We start from the raw sequence: 18,508 nt of genomic DNA on the forward strand, positions 1-18,508 counted from the left end.
GACTGGGGAGCCAAAGCAGGCTCCCCAGACAGGGGGCATTTGAACTGGGTGTAGAGGGATGAGTAGAAGTGTGCCAGAATGGTGGGGTGGGGGCACACTCCCCGGGCATAGGGGATATGTGTGCAAAGCATGAATATGGGGGACCTGGGTAGTTGCTGCTGCTGGAGGAGATGGAGAGATGGAGTTTGGGGCTGTGGATATGTCTAGATCTGTTGGGCGATGGCCAGATCACCCAGGCCTTGCCAGCCAAGTGAAGAAGCCTCGGACCCTCCTCCAAAGGCAATAGGCAGCCACTGAAAGCTCTGAAGGGGTAGAGGGACACTAGAGGAATCAGTGTGGTGGCAGGGCAGAGGGGCCTAGATAAGTGCATGACAGAGAGGCAGGAGGCCTCCAAAGGAGGCCAGAGCATCACTCGCCACAGGGATGGAGGGGCAGTGAGGCTGAAAAGCAGAGAAGCAGTGCCTGGAATGTCCCTTTAACCCGGCTGTGGCCGCGGGCCCAGCTGTGATGACTCGCCTGGCCGCCGCGTCCGGCAGGGCTTCAGGACAGAGCTCCCGCCGTGGTGCTGAGGAGCCGAGCGGGCGGGGAGCCTCTAGCTGCTCCAGCATCCCACTTGCTCACTGCCCCCTGATCCCGTGGACAGCGCAGTCAGAGGCAGGAGCAGGAGAGGAGGAAGCAGAGGAAAAGGAGGAGGAGAAGGCGGCTTGCAACTCCTCAGATCCAGAGCCGGACTCCGAGCTAGTGAGGGAGCAGCAGACACGGCCTCCCAACCCTTCCCCCAAGGGGAACCCAGGTGGGTGCAGCCCCTGCCCCTGGCAGCTGTGGTTCTCTCCCTGGCTGCCATTTCCGTCAGGGGAGGTAGACCTGGATCGGCTTCTCCCTTGCTTCCCTCTCATCCTCACCCCCACACTCTGCCCACCGTGATGCATGGGTGGTGTGTAGCTGGCTCATTCTATAAACAGGGCTAGCGAGTCTGTGTGGTTCTAGGGAGGCTGGGGCGGGGTGCACTTGGCCCCCAGTGTGGTGCTCAGGGCTTTCTTCAGTCCTGGTTGTATTCACGTGCCTTTTGTGACGGGTGGCAGGACCCTCTGCTTTGAGAGGCTGTACTTTGTCTTGATTCACATACAACATACTGTATTAGATCCCAGAGCCGTGGTGTCACAGAGAACAACCCCTTTGGCCCTGGGGACGGATCTTCCCTGCTCCAGGGTGGGAGAGGGGACCAAGAAACAGCCAGGTGCCCATCTGAACGCATTACCTGAGTGCTCCTAGTCAGCAGATGAGTGAAAGTGCCTTAAATGGTGCTGCCCGGCACAGCCACGCATGGCAGCCCACATATGGATTTAATTTACTCAATCAAATTAATAACACAGTTCCTCAGTCCCGTTAGCTACACCTCCAGTGGCCAGGGGCCACACATGGCCAAAGGCTGCTGTGTTGGACAGCGCAGATAAAGAACATTTCCATTGACACACGAAGTTCTGTGGAGCAGTGCTGACCTCGAGGCCTTTTCATTTTGACCTCATACTGCAGGCACCTGAGCCCCTCCTGGGGCAAATCACGTCAGATCACAGGGGGCTCTTCGATCTTGCAGTCTGGCTGTGCTGTAATGCAGTCTGCACCCTGCTGCATTACAGCACAGCCATTCTCTCTACAGACAAGGGGAATGGCGGGGCCCAAAGAGGGCTAGTGCCTCTTCCCTACCCCAGCCTGCCTGATCTCTCTCCATCTCTGTCTCTTTCAGGTTCTTTGCATCCATGTGTGTCTGTTTTCCTCTCTCTCATGCCTTTTCTCCATCTCTCTCCCCTCCTTCCCCTTCTGTCCCCTCCTGCCTCTCTTTCTCTCTCTTTAGTCCTTGCTGTGGCTCACTCTGGGCTTCTCTTGCAGGTCCTTCCTCCAGGCCTCTCACCACCTCTGAGCCTGTCCCCCAATCCTCTCTGTGTGTCTCTCCCCTCTTCTCTTCCTCCTCCTCCGCTCTCTCTGTCTTCTAAGGAGCTCTTTGTAAAACTCTTACTTTGTTAGAATTTGAATCAATGCCTCTTGCAGACCTCGGGGAGCTGACCTGATCCTTCAAGGAAGGCAGAGAGGACATTCAGGCCCATGCCCCTCATCCCCAGCTCAGAGACAGAGCAATCTACCAGCAGGTTGAGTTGGCAGACAGGGGCGCCCAGCCTTCCAGCGTGGGTCCAGTTGGTGTGTTTTGGATGCTTTGTGTTTTCAGCGTGAGCTCCCTCACTGCCATGTTATTAGAATCCCTGGTTGCAGAAAGGACCTATTTATCCCGTTTCCTCCATTGATGCCCTTTCTGCTAGCATTTCATTGTGGGGAGGCCAAGCATGTAAGTACATAGACAGTGTCATGAAAATGTCCTGAAGGTGCTGTCACTGGCCCCTGGGATGGGGTAGCAGGCATTAAAGAGCAGTGCGGCGCAGATCATCTTCTGGGGGATTCTGCCTAAAAATTGAATGGCTGCCCATCAGCAAAAATTAGACAGAGCCGCTGCTCCACAAACAAGGCTTCAGGCAAGGTAAGAGCAGGGAGACCCTCCTCCCAAGAGTGTCTGCTTCTTTCGGGGACGGGTTTCGGGACTCGGCTCTTCTCACCAATGTTCTGGAAAGTCCTGCAGGAGGTGGGGCAACTGTTTACCCCAAACATTGGCAGCAGGGCAGGGACAGGGTGGGTTCCTTTCTTACTGGAAGGTAGCAAGCAGGACTTTTCCGGTCTGGAAAGCACCAGAAAGGTCTCACTCTCTAGCTTCCAGTAAGAAAGGAAGCTCCTTTTCCCTAAGAAACTGGGCCGGGGAAGGGGAGCTTGGAAAAGGTCGCTCACAGCGCACCCTGGGCTGTTTTTCTCACCTCTCAAGACAATGCAACAATGAGAAAGAACTTGGCAAGTTTGGGAGAGGAAATTGGGCAGCATTTGCCTGGAACCAGGCCCTTTCAGCATTCCAAAGATTTAACACCAGAAGTCGGAACCAGCTGCCCGCAGGCTTCCAGGGGACTTGGGGTCTGGCTGGGGACCTCTCCCATGTCTGAATGGATTCTCCTCTGAGTGACCCTCAGGGTTGGGCTGGGGGACCTTTCCCAGGTCTGAATGGATTCTCCTCAGAGTGACCCTCGGGGTTCCAGCCATGCCTTATGTTCCCATTGGGCTGAGTTCTCTTGGCTCAGCCACCAGCAGGACAGTATGGGGACTCTGCACAGAAGCGTGACCCTTCCCCCAGCTGGAACGCAGCCTGGTCAGCTTTCCCTTTGCTTAGAAGCCCCTTAGAGATGCCTGTGCTGGGACTCAAGACATTGCCTAGCAGCGTATGCCCTTCTTCAAAAGTAGACGAGCCAAAGGAACGAGCAGTTTACAGCCCGGCCTTGTCCCAACCTTTGTGGCTCCATCAGCCTCCACCTGCTCTCCTAGAGGCAAGTTCTGGCCCTTCCCTTAGTTTCAAGGTGAGGTCTCCTGCGTGCCACATCCTTCCTCCTCCTGCTTCATCAGTAGGGCAGCTACCATGGAGAAATAATGCTCACGGATGTCCCAACCCAAGTCCTGGGAATCCAGAGGAGCTCAGATGCATTGCTTCATGTTCCGGGGATGGATTGCAGGGAGGGAAGACTGTGGGGTCAGACAGACCTGAGTTCCTGCCCAACTTTCCTGGGCACTAGCTCTGGGTCCTTAGACTCTAACTAGCCATGGAACCCTAGGCTCTAACCAGCCCTGGAACCCTAGGTTTTACCACATTCTAGCTGTGGAACCCTAAACAGCAGGAAGAACCTCTCTGGGGCTCATTAAATTTATCTGTGAAACGCACTCTAATACTTGTCTCCTTGCATATTGTGAGGCTCATAGATATTACATGTAAAATACTTAGCACTGTGCCTGGTACATAGTAGGTGTTCAAGAAAACACTGCCACGATCATTTTTAGAGTCTTAGTCAAATACAGTTTGGGGAAGAGAGGGAATCAGAGCTGAAGAGTTCTTTTGAAGGTCTGTTGTGTGTGGACTTTCTTCGCTGAGCAGAATGGGTATATGAATGCCCCATTCATCCATCCATCTATCCGCCCACCCATCCATTTATCCATCAGACTGTCCATCCGTCTTATCTGTTTTTCCATCCATCCATGTCTCCATCCATCCAATTCATTCATTCATTCAACACTTGAACCAATCTTTCACTTAACAAACATTTCTCCGGGTTTCATGGACACAGTGGTGCCTAAGTCAGACGTGGTTCCTGACCTCCCAGAGCCCATAGCCTGCAGAAGAAGGACAACTAGACAGGCGATTCCAGGACAGTGTGATGCGTTAGGCGAGGCATTCTGGCCTGGTTTGGTTGGGGATGGGGAGGGGAAGGCACCATCAAGACAGTCATTCTGGAGAAGTGGCATTTCAGGAGGGACCTGAAGGGTAAGTAGGAGTCCAGCGGGCAGCGGAGAGAAGGGGATGACAGCAGAATGTTCCTGGTGGGAGTACACGCTGCATGGAAGCCAGTCTGAGAGCAGGGCAGGCCAGGTGCTGCCACAGTCGCCAGCGGCCACGCATTCTAGGTGGCTGGAAGCGGCACGGCGTTGTTCCTCACTTGTGCTGTGTGTCCACCGTGGGCCAGTGGGGGAAGGGAGTGTGCCAAGCGGTGCACGGGTGGTTCTCAGGCTCCCACGCGCGGGCCACGGGTCACTTCAGCATGACATCAGCTCGTTGCATTGGCCTGTGTGCTTGCCAGGAGCCCGGAGGGAAGAGACCTGGAAATGACACAAATGACGACCCCAGCAAGTCTGGGTGTGTGTGGTATATGCGTTGGTTTCCCCAGTGGAAATGTGGCAGCGGAGGAAAGGTTGGGTTAGATCTGGGTCCTTAAGCGGTGGTCCATGGTAGATTCCAACACTGCCTGCACAGTCCTGCGTGTGGGACTGTGGTGTGTGTGTATGTATGTCTGTATGGTTTATGTGTGTGTCTGTGTGTATGGTATGTCTGCATGTGTGTGCGTACACATGTGTGTCTCTGTGAGTGTGTATGTGTCTGTGGTGTATGTGGTATGTGTGCATGTGTGTGCCTGATATGTGTGTTTATATGTGGTATGTATCTCTCTGTGTATACGGTGTGTATGCACATGTATCTCTGTGTGTGCATATGTGTGTGTGGTATGTGCATGTGTGTGTGTCCTGTGTCTATGTGGTGTGCATAGTGTGTATCTCTGTGTGTGGTGTGTGCATGTGTATGGTGTGTTTGTGTGATATGTGACTGGTGTGTGTGTGGTGTATGTGTCTATATGTGATGTCTCTGTGTGTATATGGTGTATGTGCATGTGTATCTGTGTGTCTGTGTGAGGTGTGTGTCTGTGTGGTATGTCTTTGTGTGTATGAGGTGTGTATGGTATGTGTCTGTGGTGTGTGTGTATGTATGTCTGTGTGATGTGTGTGCATGTGTGCGTGGTGTATGTGGTACGTGTATGTGTGGTGTGTGTGCATGTGTAACTGGTGTGTATGTGTGTATGGTGTCTATGTGTCTGTGTGTGTGGTGTATGTGTCTTTGTGTGGTGTGTGTGGTGTATGTGTCTACGTGGTATGTGGCTGTGGTGTGTGTGCATGTGTAACTGTATGGTGTGTGTGTGGTGTATGGTGTGTATACATGTGTAACTGTATGGTGTGTGTGTATGGTGTGTGTGTGTGGTGTATGTGTAGTTGTGTGTGTGGTGTGTGTGTGTGGTGTGTGTGTGGTGTGTCTGTGTGTGGTGTGTGTGTCTGTGTGCAGGTGTATGTGTTTTTGTGTGTGTGGTATGTGTGCATGTGTAACTGTATGGTGCGTGTGTGTATAGTGTGTGTGTGTCTGTGTGTGTGGTGTATGTGTCTTTATGTGGTGTGTGTATGTGTAACTGTATGGTGTGTGTATGTGTGTGGTGTGTGTCTGTGTGTGTGGTGTATGTGTCTGTGTGTGTCGTGTGTGTGCATGTGTAACTGGTGTGTGTGTGATGGTGTGCGTGTGGTGTATGTGTCTTTGTGTGTGTGCATAAATGTTGACATTACATGGGTGTGAGTCCATAGCTTGTTTTAGGTTCTCAAAGGGGTCCATAAACCCCCCTGGATCAGGTGATCTTTAAACTCCCTTTGGCTTCTGATGGAAAGATGCTCATTGTTACTGTGGACAAACATGGCTGAAGCCTCTGCCTTCTTCCAAAGTGCAGCCAGCCAAACGGGGGTGGGGAGGGGACCGCGGCCAGCTTTCCTTCTCGTCGCACTGGGGCAGAAGGAGCCGGGCGCAGTGGGTGGGAGATCTTGGCTGTCTCTGCCTCCCTGGAAGGAGGCGCAGGAGAGTTCCGCATCGAGACTGTCCTCAGCCCGGCATCTCTGTGCCTTGCCTTACATGTCATTAATTCATTCAGCTGTATTTTTTTTTTTTTTTTAACACCAGGCTCACTGGAGCAGTCGCAGTTAATCCTACGTGGATCCTGCGTCCTCTCCCAATCCTGTGGGTGGGACATAAATACCCAGCCAGCCTCAGGGTGTGGGCCGAGGGCTTGAAGAAGTGGCCGCCAGAAGCTTCAGGAGAGCGGAGGAGGGATGGGGTCCTGGCCGAGGTGTGGGGAGGGCAGGGGCAGGCGCCGGAGTGTGCAGAGGCACCCCACTGCCTGCTTCGAGCCTCAGCTTCCTCATCTGTAAGATGGGTGCGTTGAGGAGGAGAGGAGGTGTTTGTGAGCATTTCTCGTGGTGCCTGGTACCGAGTAAGCACCCGTGGTCTGTGGTTGGTAGTGACATGCGTCATTGCACTTAGTTCGCCAGCCTGTGTCATACCTGTTTAGCTGGGATCTGCAAACTGCTGATGAACCGAAACCTGCCTTCTTCCTGGAATGCCACACCGACCTCCAAGAGTTGAGAGGATCCCAGAGTGGAACAGAAGTGGCCAGAAAGCCAAGTGTGGCTGGGGAAGGGGGTCACACCCTCCTATGGGAGGAAAGGCTTGGAAACCCAGATGGCTCTGCCTGGAAGGATGGGGCTGAGAAGAGACTGATGTGTAGCAGTGTCTGTGGTCAGTGGCTCTGAAGAAATCCGTCCCAGACCTTTAGACATCAAGTGCTGCTGTGAGAGGCAGGCTACGAGGACCCAGCCAAGACTGGAGGCTCATGCAGCTCAGCAGGAAGTCACAGGGGGCGTGGCCAGGCCAGGCAGCTGGGGCCCAGGAGGAGAGATCTGTCAGCCATCCCTGCCAACAACTCAGCAGTGGGCCGGACCCAGTCTGGCAGGGCCAGAACCATCTGGATGTGAGCTCAGGGCAGAGGAGACGCCAGGAGCACCAATGGTGTGACCAGGAGAAGCCACAGTTGTGGAAATGCTGGTTCCTTCTGTAAAAATGCCTACGGGGCAAACACATCAGAATGTCCACTTTGAAAAGGAAGAAGGGGCCAAGAGCCACTAGGCCCTGCAGGTCCCTCAGGGCTCTCATGTGCCGGCAGCCGAAATGGGATCTGGCCATCCCAAGCAGGAAAGGAATGTACTAGAAGAACGGTGGCAGCCTGGAGAATGGCCTGGAGCTGGGGTCGGGGCATGCAGGTGGTAGTCCCATCACCACCAGTGCAGGAAGATGCAGGGCAGGACCCAGCTCCTCCCAGGTGAATTCTCCCTGCCCCATCTCCATAGCACTTGCCCAAGATCCAGAGTCCTGGGCAAGAACCTCTGCCTGGCCAAGCCAGAGGACTGGCTCACACACTGCTGAGGAGGGCTGGAAGGCCCCCTAAGACTCATGAGCCAGGGAGACCCCAGATGGGAAGGGCTGGGCTAGCCATCGTGGAGGACGGTCTGTGTTGGGTTTCGCCACAGAGGCTGGGGAAGGGAGTCTCCTCTGGTCATTCTCTACCACCTGTGACACCTGGGTCACTTTCCTGTTTCTTCCTTTGTTTCTGTGTTCATTCATTCCAGCGTAACCAGCCCTGGCCCAGCCAGGCACTGCTCACCTAGCTGTGGAATCAGAAATAAGACCCTGCCCTCAAGGAACTCCTAGTCCATTCATTCCTTTGTTCATTCATTCAGAAAACACCTGTTGGTCTCCTGGTGCTCCAGGCCACAGGATACAGTGGTAGGTAGAGCATGCGTGGCCCCTTCCCTCTTAGGGTCAGACATATATGCAGGGCACTTTGGCGGGGCCAGTGGACACAGAAGAGGGAGGGATATGGGTGTCCTCCTCCACCTTCTTTTTGTCTTTGCTTGGCTGTTCCGTCCAGCCGGTGGCAGCTTACAGGCACTGCCTGGGTCCACTGTGGACCCTCAGAGCCAGTGGAACAACTCACATCCGCGTTATACCAACCTGGTTGTACCTCCTGCTTTTATTTCCTATTGCTGCTGTGACTGATTGCCCCTAACTTTGTGGTTAAAAGAACACAGATTTAGTCTCTTATGGTTCTGGAGGTCCGAAGTCCAACACAGGTCCCATGGGGCTAAAACCAAGGTGTCAGGACTGTGTTCCTTCTGGAGGCTCTCGGGGAGAATTCGTTTCCAGCTTCTAAAGGCTGTCCGCATTCCTTGGCTCATGGCCACATCACTCTGACCTCTGCTTTAGTCTGACTCTGCCCTCCTGCCTCCCTCTTGTGAGTACCCTTGTGATTTCATTGGGCTACCTAGATCATCCCCATCTGAAGACCTTGAACTTGGTCACATCCAGAGTCCCGTTGCCACGCGGGATAACTTAATCACAAGGGATTTAGGATGGAACATGTTTAGGGGGCTTTATTTTCCTTACCACCTCCTTCTCTCTCTGGCCCCCTTGGTGTGTGAGGAAGCACAGGAATGGATGTGGACCAGGCATGCCCTGGAGCCAGCTCATCCCAGCTTGCATCTGCCCACCAGAGCTGATCGTGCCTGTCTCTCCCCAGCTCTGGCCCAGGGGCATCCCCTTGAAGGTGTGGAATCAGCCAAAATGGGATTGTTCACAACACAGAAATCCGCACACGCCGGGATCAGGGCTTGTTGTTCCAGAGAGCCTGATGTTAAGCATTTGTCAGCACAGACCTGGCCGTGGCTGCTGACGCTGCTGGCCCCTGTTTGTGGAGTGTTTGCACGTGCCAGGCACCGCGCTGAGGAAGCACTTTTCATGGATTAGCTCATTGTTTGGGATCTTCGCACAGCTCTCCCCGAGCAGGGTGTATTTTGTCATCCTAATGAATAGGAATTGTCACAAGACCAGTAGAGCTTGGGCAGTGCTGATGGGAGGGAGCTCAGCAACAGTCTCTCCAGGGGGCTGTTTCTCCTCTTTGGCCTCCGCAACTCTGGGCAGGGGGCACAGGCTTGGGTCGTCAAGCAACTTGCTGCAGTCACACCACTAGACACGACAGAGCCGAGACTTGAACCTGCACCTGTAAGAGGCTCAGCCCTTGTCGGAGTTCCTGTGTCACACGGAGAGCTTGCCTCCTGCCTGCTTTGCACTTGGGTAGACTCAAGCTCCACCAGCATCAGGGTGGCTGGTGTGGATTCGTGCAGTCCAGGGTTCAAAACTCTGAGTCCCTGAGCTCACCCACGAGAGCCTGAGTCCTCACCACACTTGCTACTGGAATGGATCATTTATGCAAGGCCAGAGATTGCTCCAGACCCTGACCTGGGAGAGCAGCTGATGTTTCGTAGATGACATGGGGAGCGGGAGGTGGTCACCTGTAGCGTGATCCGGATCTCCTCGAACAAGGGTGAAACAAAGGGGTTACATGCTTGAGTGTGTGTGTGCGCGTTTGTGTGCCTCGAGGCAGAAGGTGGATGTTCGTGCTTGGAGAGAGACTCCAGCCTTCGTCAGACCCCCTGAACCGTCAGAGGCAGGGTCGCTTTGGAGAGAGGGTTGTGGGTTCTGGTGGGGAACGCACGCTGCATTTCGGCCCAGCCTGGGGTGGAGGGGTAGCCAATGGGGAACTCAGAATGGCCCGGTGTTGTGGTTTACGGCAGGGGTCAGATTACCTGGGTTCAATTCCTGGCCCCGCACCACATGTCTGTGAAGACTCAGGAAAGTTTTTAACTTCCAAAGTCTCAGTTTCCTCATTTGTACCATGAGATGACAGTACCGACTTCACAGGGCTGTCTTGTAAGGACTGAATGAGCCAGTCCACACACAGGACTCAGAGCTGTGTCTGGCGCCCGTGAAACACCATAGCATTACTGTTCTGTTAGCAGACCGAGAAAGGAAGTGAGAGCCGCAGTGATACTCATGAGGGATGGGAGGGCTGCCTTGGGCTGCATTTTATTGGAAAGGACTGGATGATGGCAATGGTAATGATAACAATAATAATAACGATGGCTGCATTTTTGACCACCTGCCATGTGCCAAGCCTGGTTCTAGATGCTCTACAAGAATAATTTCTGGTCTTTAAAACATCCCTGGAAAATCAGGGTTATTGTCCCCATTTTACAGATGGGAAAATTGAGGCTGAGATGTCCAAAGACTCACAGCTAGTGTGGGGTGGATCAGAGAAGGTTTTGTTTCACCCGCTGTGATGTTTAGCCTAGGTCTGCTGGGTGCCGTTTACCATGATCTTCTGCCATTGGCAGGAGAAGGTCATGGTTAAATGCACAGACTTGGAAGCCAGGCTACCCTGGGTTTGAATGCACTTCATTGTGAGATCTCAGGGTCTCGATTTTTCCCTCTGTGAAACGGGCATAATGATAGGTGCCACCTCATAGGGCTGCTGTGAGGACCAAGGAGAGACTACATGGATAACAAAAGCCAAGTTCCTAGAACAGTCCTCATACACAGGCCCCCAGCCAGCCCCCACCATCCTCACTCCCAGGCCTCCAACCAGTTCATCCCAGCCCCTCCCATGCCCCTAAGTCCAGCTGTGTGTGCAGTTAAAGCTCTCAAGTCAGCAGTGTCTGAAGTCACTCATATACAGCAAAGGAAGCACACGGTGCTAGTGATGTCTTGTTTTTAGGAAATCCTCCCTGACCAGCCCTTCTGTTTTGGTTTTGCACACAACAGGCTCAGCTTAGCATATCTTTCAGCAGGCTTGTTAGGGTCACAGGGCAGACGCTGTCTACAGAGCAGGCTTGGGGGCTCACATGCTGGCCTTGAAATGCCCTGAGATGCCACAAGCTGATGACCGGACCTTGCTGTCCTGTTCTTGTCGTTACAGGCTGCCAACAGCTACCTGCGAGACCAGTGGTTCCATTCTCTGCAGTGGAAGGTAAGTACTGACTCGGTTGCTTGTTTAAAGCGACTCAGGCAGTGGTGCGATGGCTTAAAGCCAATCTGTCACCCAGAGGCATGAAAGTGGAGAACTCATGCCTTCCAGATGGCTCAGCTGAGGAACTTTGTTCCCCTATCTAAGAGCCCCTGGCCCTTCGTCCTCTGCTGTTCAATTCCTATCCCCTGCAGTGCTGAAATAGCATTCTCGCCCTGGTGTTCTCAAATCCTATAGCTGTTTTCCTGCTTCAAAAGGATCATAGAACTGCTTGCTCTCAGAGTGAGGGCGACCCTGAGGGGAGTCCAGCCGGGGAGGCTGGACTTCAGGGGCTCAAGATGCTTAGTTGAAAGTAACTTCCAAAGGCTGTGCCAAGTGTAAACTTAACAGAGATTCAAAATCCTGAGCCCTATTTCTGTAGTCTTCACTGATTTTCAGTTGTCGGATTCTGTGGCCTAATTTTCTGATTCTGGCTCTACATAGGATGGTTCAGAGCTTTCTGGCACATAAAGGGAACTTCATCTTCTTGGAGACCCAGGAGCAGATCTTCTAAGAGGGGTCCCCCAGCCACCCGAGGAGCCTGAGTTGTGCCCCATGGCTCAGGCAATGGAAACCTTGACGTCAGGACCAGGGCGTGAAGCACGTACAGTCAGCTTCTCATTCCTGCCCTGCCTCCCTGTCTCTCCTTGTCTTCTGATCTTCTGGTTTAGAACAAGCTTTGACAGGCCCCTGGCCCCACAGCGGGTATGGCTGGAATGACCAGTGTTTCATAAGCTGTCATCCTTACAGTAACCTGGGGAGCCACAGGGGATGAACGGCTGGCCCCATGCAGAGCTGGGTGCCATGTCACGTGTTGGGAGGACCCAGGGAACACTCAGGATTCCTCTCATGGCTCCAGAGGGGCTCCCCCAACAGCCAGGGTTGGGGGCAGAAAGGCAACCCCAGAGAATTACTTTCCTGGTCCCAGAGAGGGCCACTCCCCTCCTTTCCTCTGTCAGCTACTGGTCCTCTTGCTTTGTGCTGTGGGGCCAAGTCTCAGAAGCTGAGCTGAGTCTCCACGTTGGGGTTGCAAAGGGGAGGAGAACTAGTGTTTACTGAGCTTCTACTGTGTGCCAGGACTAGCGTGTTTTGAGCTCCTACTGTGTGCCAGGAGCTCTGCTAGTCTCATCATGTCCATTTCACCCTCACCACAACCGCATAAGGTTGATGATTATCGTTGTTGCCATTTTCCATATGGGAAAGATGAGGCTCAGACTGGAGTCCAAGCTCCCATCGTTAGGAAGAGGCTGAGGCAGGGCTCAGCTCGACCTTTCCAGTACCTGTATGTACTGGAAATTTTTGAATGTAGTAGAGTGGGAAGGCATAGATGTCAGCCAAGCAGGTAAGGTGGTGCACACCTGCTCGTGTGATCAGCAGGTGCTACTGAGAGCTCTGTATCCACTGGGAGAACATCTCTGATGCCTGGGTCTCTCTTTGTGCGCGGGTACGAGTGTGTCTGAAGACAGGCGGGACATTCGTCAACACCTACTGGGGACCGTCTGGGGGTCAGATGCCAAAGCAGTTGAGAGGGAGGACTGAGCGGTGGTGGTCACGGGGGTACCACCTCTTCCCTTCCCCATGGTGTTTTACTTGTGGGGCCTCAGAAAGTGACAGCCTTGCATTTTCTCTTAGCTCAGGACATGGCAGAATGTACTTGGAGACACACTGCCTACCTGACAGGTTGGGGGAAAAATGCCTTATTTAAAAGGAGGCCAAGATGAGTATCAATGAAGGCTGTCAGTTGCGGTATCCCACAAGGCTCTGTTTTCTGCCTTTCCCTGGTCCACATTTTCAACAGTGACTTACACGTGCACCTGGAAGGCAGCATTTGTGAAATCTGTGAGTATTGCACAGCTGCAAGGGGCAACCAACATGATGGGCATAGAAATGGACTTCAGGAGGCTTTGGCTAGAAAGATGATTTAAAAGCTCGGCCTTGAAACATTCAAATGTCAAGGATTGGCCAGGTGTGGTGGCTCATGCCTGTAATCCCAACACTTTGGGAGGCCAAAGCAGGCGGGTAGTCTAACTCAGGAGTTCAAGACCAGCCTGGGCAACATGGCAAAATGCCATCTGTACCAAAAATACAAAAAATTAGCCGGGCGTAGTGGTGCGCCCATGTGGTCCCAGCTACTTGGGAGGCTGAGGTGGGAAGATCACTTGAGCCCAGGAGATGGAGGTTGTAGTGAGCCAAGATCGGTCCACTGCACTCCAACCTGAGTGATAGAGTGAGACCCCCATGCCCCACCCCAAAAATGTTAAGGTTTGCATGTGGGATTCAGACAGTTGATTGAGCAAGTCCAGAACTGGGATCACCGTGTTTCTAGCAGCTCTCATGAAGACCTGGATGTTTGCATTCAATTATGGTGGCATCCGGTTTATTTATGGTTGCTAAATTTAATCAACCAGTTTAAAAAATTTTCAGAAAACCTAAATCAGGATGTCAAGGAACTGGCAGATGCCTGGGTGTGTGCTGGCCCACTTGCCAGGTGATCAGTGGTAGTCTTTGCTCTCAGGGTGTAAGCTTTGGCTGTGTCTACAGCATGCTTAAGACACAGTGTTTCTCCTTGGACAATTGCCCCCCAATAATTTAGGTATGCTGCCACCAGGTGGCAGTGATATTTCAGTGTTGGCAACTTGATCTCAATTCCTGTGGCTCTTTGTACCCAGTTTTGGTGATATTTGAGAGGGCATGCTCTCCTTCCTTTTAAAATGGCAAAGAAACGTAAGGTGTTTTGGAGGTACCGCCAGCTAGCCAAATGAGCTGGGAAACCTGAATTTGGATCCTGGTTCTGTGGGCAGATTCCAGAAAGTGTTCACCTAATACAGATGCAGTTACTGAATACCTATGAGATGCCAGGGCTGGCTAGGTCATTTCTGGTTCATTGTCGTTAAGCAAGTAATAGAACCAAGGCTCAGAGAGATCAAGTGACTTGCCTACAGTTGCCCAGCAGATTTCAATCCAGATCTGTGGGGCTGTCCTACCTCCTCCTTGATCACACCGTGCTTTTCTCTGAGATTGGGACTCCACAGCCCTCCCAGGACATAACCCCTCTGCTTCTGCTGATAGAGCCACTCTCTCCCCCCTCTTTATTTACAACCACCTATTTGAGGTTTTTCTTTTTCTTTTCCTTACTTGTTTCTTTTCTCTTTTCTCTGTCTTTAACTGAAAAAAAAAAAAAAAAAAAATCAGTGGAACATCAAAATTGAGGACCTTTAGAAATTCCACCACCTCAGCTTGAATTTTTTAACTTTCTTTTTTTTTATTATTATACTTTAAGTTTTAGGGTACATGTGCACAACGTGCAGGTTTGTTACATATGTATATATGTGCCATGTTGGTGTGCTGCACCCATTAAGTTGTCATTTAACATTAGGTATATCTCCTAATGCTCTCTTGTTTTTGTCATTTTCTCTCCTACACCAATATACATTTGTCTCCTGTGGCTGCGGTGCACACACAGTCAGAATACATTCTCCTGTATGTAAAGAATGCCACTTCCAGCCTGGGTGAAAGTGCGAGACTCCGTCTCAAAAAAAAAAAAAAAAAAATGCCACCTCCTAAATACTGTGTCCCCATTGCTTAGTTTTGATCAAGTTGGACTTGCATCTCTAGGCCATTCCCAACAGGGGCAGCATCACCCCTGATGGGACCAAAATTGGTTCCTTGACACTTAAACAAATCTTAATGATTACAATAGTCTGTGGCCCTCCAAAGCTCGATCGTATTCAATGAAATCTTATTCTTGAGTATTTCTTCCAAAGGGAGGACAGATGAGGGAGACACTAGGGTTCCTTATGGGGACAGTCATGATAACAGGGTCGATTGACAACCGCTGCTATGGAATCGACCTCAAATTGTTTTGCGGAAGAAGGCAAATATCCAGGTCATCTTGGTCACGCTTTTCCGTCTGGGTAACAGTGTTGTTTTTGTGGCCTCAGCTCAGAACTTTGAGCTGTTCACACACGGTCGTAGCTCCCATGTTGGAGGAGTTTGCTCGGCAATGGACACTGCATTTTGTGAATCACTTCCTCTCACTGAATAGGTTCTGTTCTTATCAACATTTGCAGATGGGGAAACCTGAGTGTAGAGAGGATAAGTCATTCGCGCAAGGTTCCAAGGCCACCAAGAAGGCAAGCGGGATTAGACCCTGAACATCCTTGCCTCTTTCTCTGAGCAGCTCTGCTCTTCCTCCCAGCCCTCCCGGCCTGGCCTCTGCCATGTTGGTCTGGGAGATCTGAGGAGGCCTGGAGCCTGCAGGAGGAGGGCCAGGATCTCCCAGCCCATGGCTGCTCCACCTCCCAGCATTCGCTAGAGCAGAAGCTGCAGTCCTGAGGGCCCCTGGGGAGGCCAGCCCTGTTTGGTTTGGGTGGTTCAGCCCTTGAGGCTAATTCCCAGGGGTGTGGAAGCATTAAACAGTTATTCTGGGTTAATGAGGCTTCATTTCTGACTCAGATGTACCTCCTGGCTCCTGCCCTGGCCCTCAGAGGCCAAGCCCTGTGGTGACAGGCCTGTCTGCACACGAGGCTGTGAGGGCACAGGCCTGTGTGCGCACGAGGCCATGAAGGCCCAGTCTGTGGGGCAAGGCCAAGAGCGTGTTCAGGCTGTGAGGGGACCGTGTGTGTTTACAAAGCATTGAAAAGATTGGCCTGTTTCTGTGTCCAGGGTTTCAAGCTGAGAGACCCAGGTATGCACAGCTGTGAGGGACAAGTCTGTCCATGTGAACAGGCCCAGGTGACAGGTCCAGGCTACTGGGCTGTGAGGAGACACACACCAGGCTCCTAGAGGAGCCACGAGAAGCCAGGATGCACCTGCTATGGGAGCTGGAGCTCCTGGTGCCTCTCCACCTTCTTGCTTCCTGAGAGGGGTTCCTCAGGCCGAGGCACACTAGTCCTGGAAACCAAGATAGTTTTTCCCCAGGGGAAGTGAGGTCACTCAGAACATCCCCAGGGGCCAAGCCCCAGAGCTGGGGACCAAGGAGCAGACTGTGTCACAAGAAGCTGGCCTGTATTCCTGTCCCAGGGCTGCCAGGGCCAGAGGAGTGCCCTTGGCTCTGGGAAAATCCCAGCCCAGCTTTGGATCCTTTCTGGCTGCCTGCCCTGGCCACGCTGCCTTCTTCTTGCTGGGCAGGTTTCCCAGCCCCCTAGGGTGGCCACAGCCCCTCGATCACCGCATCCAGGCCCAGGCCTCTGTCCCTCGTCTGTGGAGAAAGGTGGAAAAGAATGTGGGGTGTGTGTGTGAGAGTGTGTGTGCGTGTGAGAATGTGTGTGAGAATGTGTGTAAGAGTGAATGTGTGAGAGTGCGTGTGAGAATGTGTGAGTGAGTGTGACTGTTGTGTGGGGTGACTATTTTATGAGTGTGGTGAGGTGACTGGTGTGTCTGTGTGTGGTGTGTGAGGTGACTATTTTATGAGTGTGCGTGGCATGTGTGGTGACTATTTTATGAGTGTGTGTGGCATGTGGGGTGACTATGCATGTGTGTGTGGTATGTGGGGTGACTGTTATGAGTGTGTGTGTGACGTGTGAGGTGACTATGAGTGTGTGTGGGGTGTGGGATGACTATCTTATGCGTGTGTGTGTGTATGTGTGGCGTGTGGGGTGACTTTTATGAATGTGTGGGGTGACTGAGCATGTGTGTGAGTGGTGTGTGGGGTGACTATGGGTGTGCGTGTGTGTGTGGTGTGTGGGTGACTTATGAGTGTGTGAGTGGCGTGTGGGGTGACTGGGTGTGCGTGTGTGTGTGTGGTGTGTGGGTGACTTATGAGTGTGTGTGTGGGGTGACTATGTGTATATGTGGCATGTGGGGTCATTTGTATGAGGGTGTGTGGTGTGGGGAGATTATTTTATGACAGTGGGTGTGGGTGTGTGTGTGGTGTGTGGAGTGACAGAGAGAGAGAGTGTGTGTGTGTGGTGCATATGTGGTGACTATTTTACGCATGTGTGTCTGTGTCCTGTGGGGTGACTTTTATATGTGTGTGTGTCCTGTGGGGTGACTATTTTATGTGTGTGTGGCCTGTGGGGTGACTATTTTATGTGTGTGTTTGTGTATGTGTGGTGTGTGGGGGTGACTGAGTGTGTGTGTGATGTGTGTGTGGCATATGGGGCAACTATTTTATGAATGTGTGTGTGTGTGGCCTGTAGGGTGACTGTTTTATGAGTGTGTGTGCATGGCATGTGAGGTGACTGTTTTATGTGTGTGTGTGTGTATGTGTGGTGTGTGGGGGTGACTGTGAGAGTGTGTGTGTGGTGTGTGTGTGGCATATGGGCCAACTATTTTATGAATGTGTGTGTGTGTGGCCTGTAGGGTGACTATTTTATGAGTGTGTGTGTGTGGCGTGTGGGGTGACTGTTTTATGTGTGTGTGAGTGTGTGTGTGGCCTGTGGGGTTAACTATGAGTATGCTGGTTTGGAGTGTGTTTCTTTGGGCCTCAGTTTTCTCTGTGGAATGGGGATGATCATGGTGTCTTGTCACTGGGCCGTGTGAGGATCGAAGGCTGTGTTGTTTGTGCAGCAGGCAGAAGGGATCCTGGTAGGAGCCCACGCGTGGGAGCCTCTCATGCGCCATCATCAGTGTCTCCAAGTGGGTCCGACATGGTGGGAGCAGCTGGCTCGGCCTGTCTCCCTGGCAGCCCCTTCCAGCCTCCACAGGTGGTCCCGGCTGACTCATGGCCTGGGAGGGCTAGGGTGGGTGGGAAGCCTGCCCTCGAGACTGTCTCTGCCCGGCTCTGGCCACGGAGTGTCCCCTGTGTCCAGCACTATGTGCCCCAGTGCTCCTCTGAGTCCGGAAACAGTTCTGTGGGGTCCACATCCCTCCCCCATCTCATAGCAGAGGGGACTGAGCGTCCAAGTGGATAAAGGATGAGGATAAAGGACAGTGCCAAAGCCAGATGCCTCCCAGCGAGGGTCACGATCTCGCTTCCACCTCATGAGTGGCTGCGGCGCCTCGGGAATGAGTCTGTTCCATGTTCTGTGTTGGGAGCTGGCGCTGGGGGACCACCACGCTCAAAGTCCCCAGCACCAAGGCAAAGTGCCTGGGGCTCAGAGAGGGGAAGCCCACCTGACCGGAAGCTGAGGGCAGGGCCTGGGTCATCTCCTCCCCACTGGCTGCACCCTCAGGAGGGCGGGATCCATCACCCTCATCCCCATGCAGGGGAAAGGCCCAGGGGACCAGGTCAGAATGACACAGAGCCCTTGAGCTGATGCCTCCCCTGACCCCTCACTGAGGGCCATGCTAGAAGTGGGGATCCCTACAAAAGGGGAAATCCTGAGGCTCTGGACCGGGCCTCCAGTAGGGGCTGTCACCCCTGGCTCTGACCTTGCTCCCGGAGCCCACCTCCC

General features: G+C 52.9%; 1 protein-coding gene across 2 annotated transcripts in view; it reads left to right on the forward strand.

Moving 5' to 3' along the window:
• CMIP (c-Maf inducing protein) overlaps positions 1–18,508 on the forward strand; it is a 268,332-nt gene that overhangs the window by 165,356 nt on the left and 84,468 nt on the right. For both annotated transcript variants that reach the window (XR_004666951.3, XM_034940794.4), the window contains exon 3: positions 11,085–11,135. Coding sequence is in view for 1 of the 2 variants with exons in the window: in XM_034940794.4 (XP_034796685.1) it covers positions 11,085–11,135 (51 nt within the window). In the remaining variant the exon portion in view is untranslated. The remainder of the gene's footprint in view (positions 1–11,084; positions 11,136–18,508) is intronic.

Source organism: Pan paniscus, chromosome 18 (genome assembly GCF_029289425.2).
Source record: "Pan paniscus chromosome 18, NHGRI_mPanPan1-v2.0_pri, whole genome shotgun sequence".
Classification (NCBI taxonomy): Eukaryota; Metazoa; Chordata; class Mammalia; order Primates; family Hominidae; genus Pan; species Pan paniscus.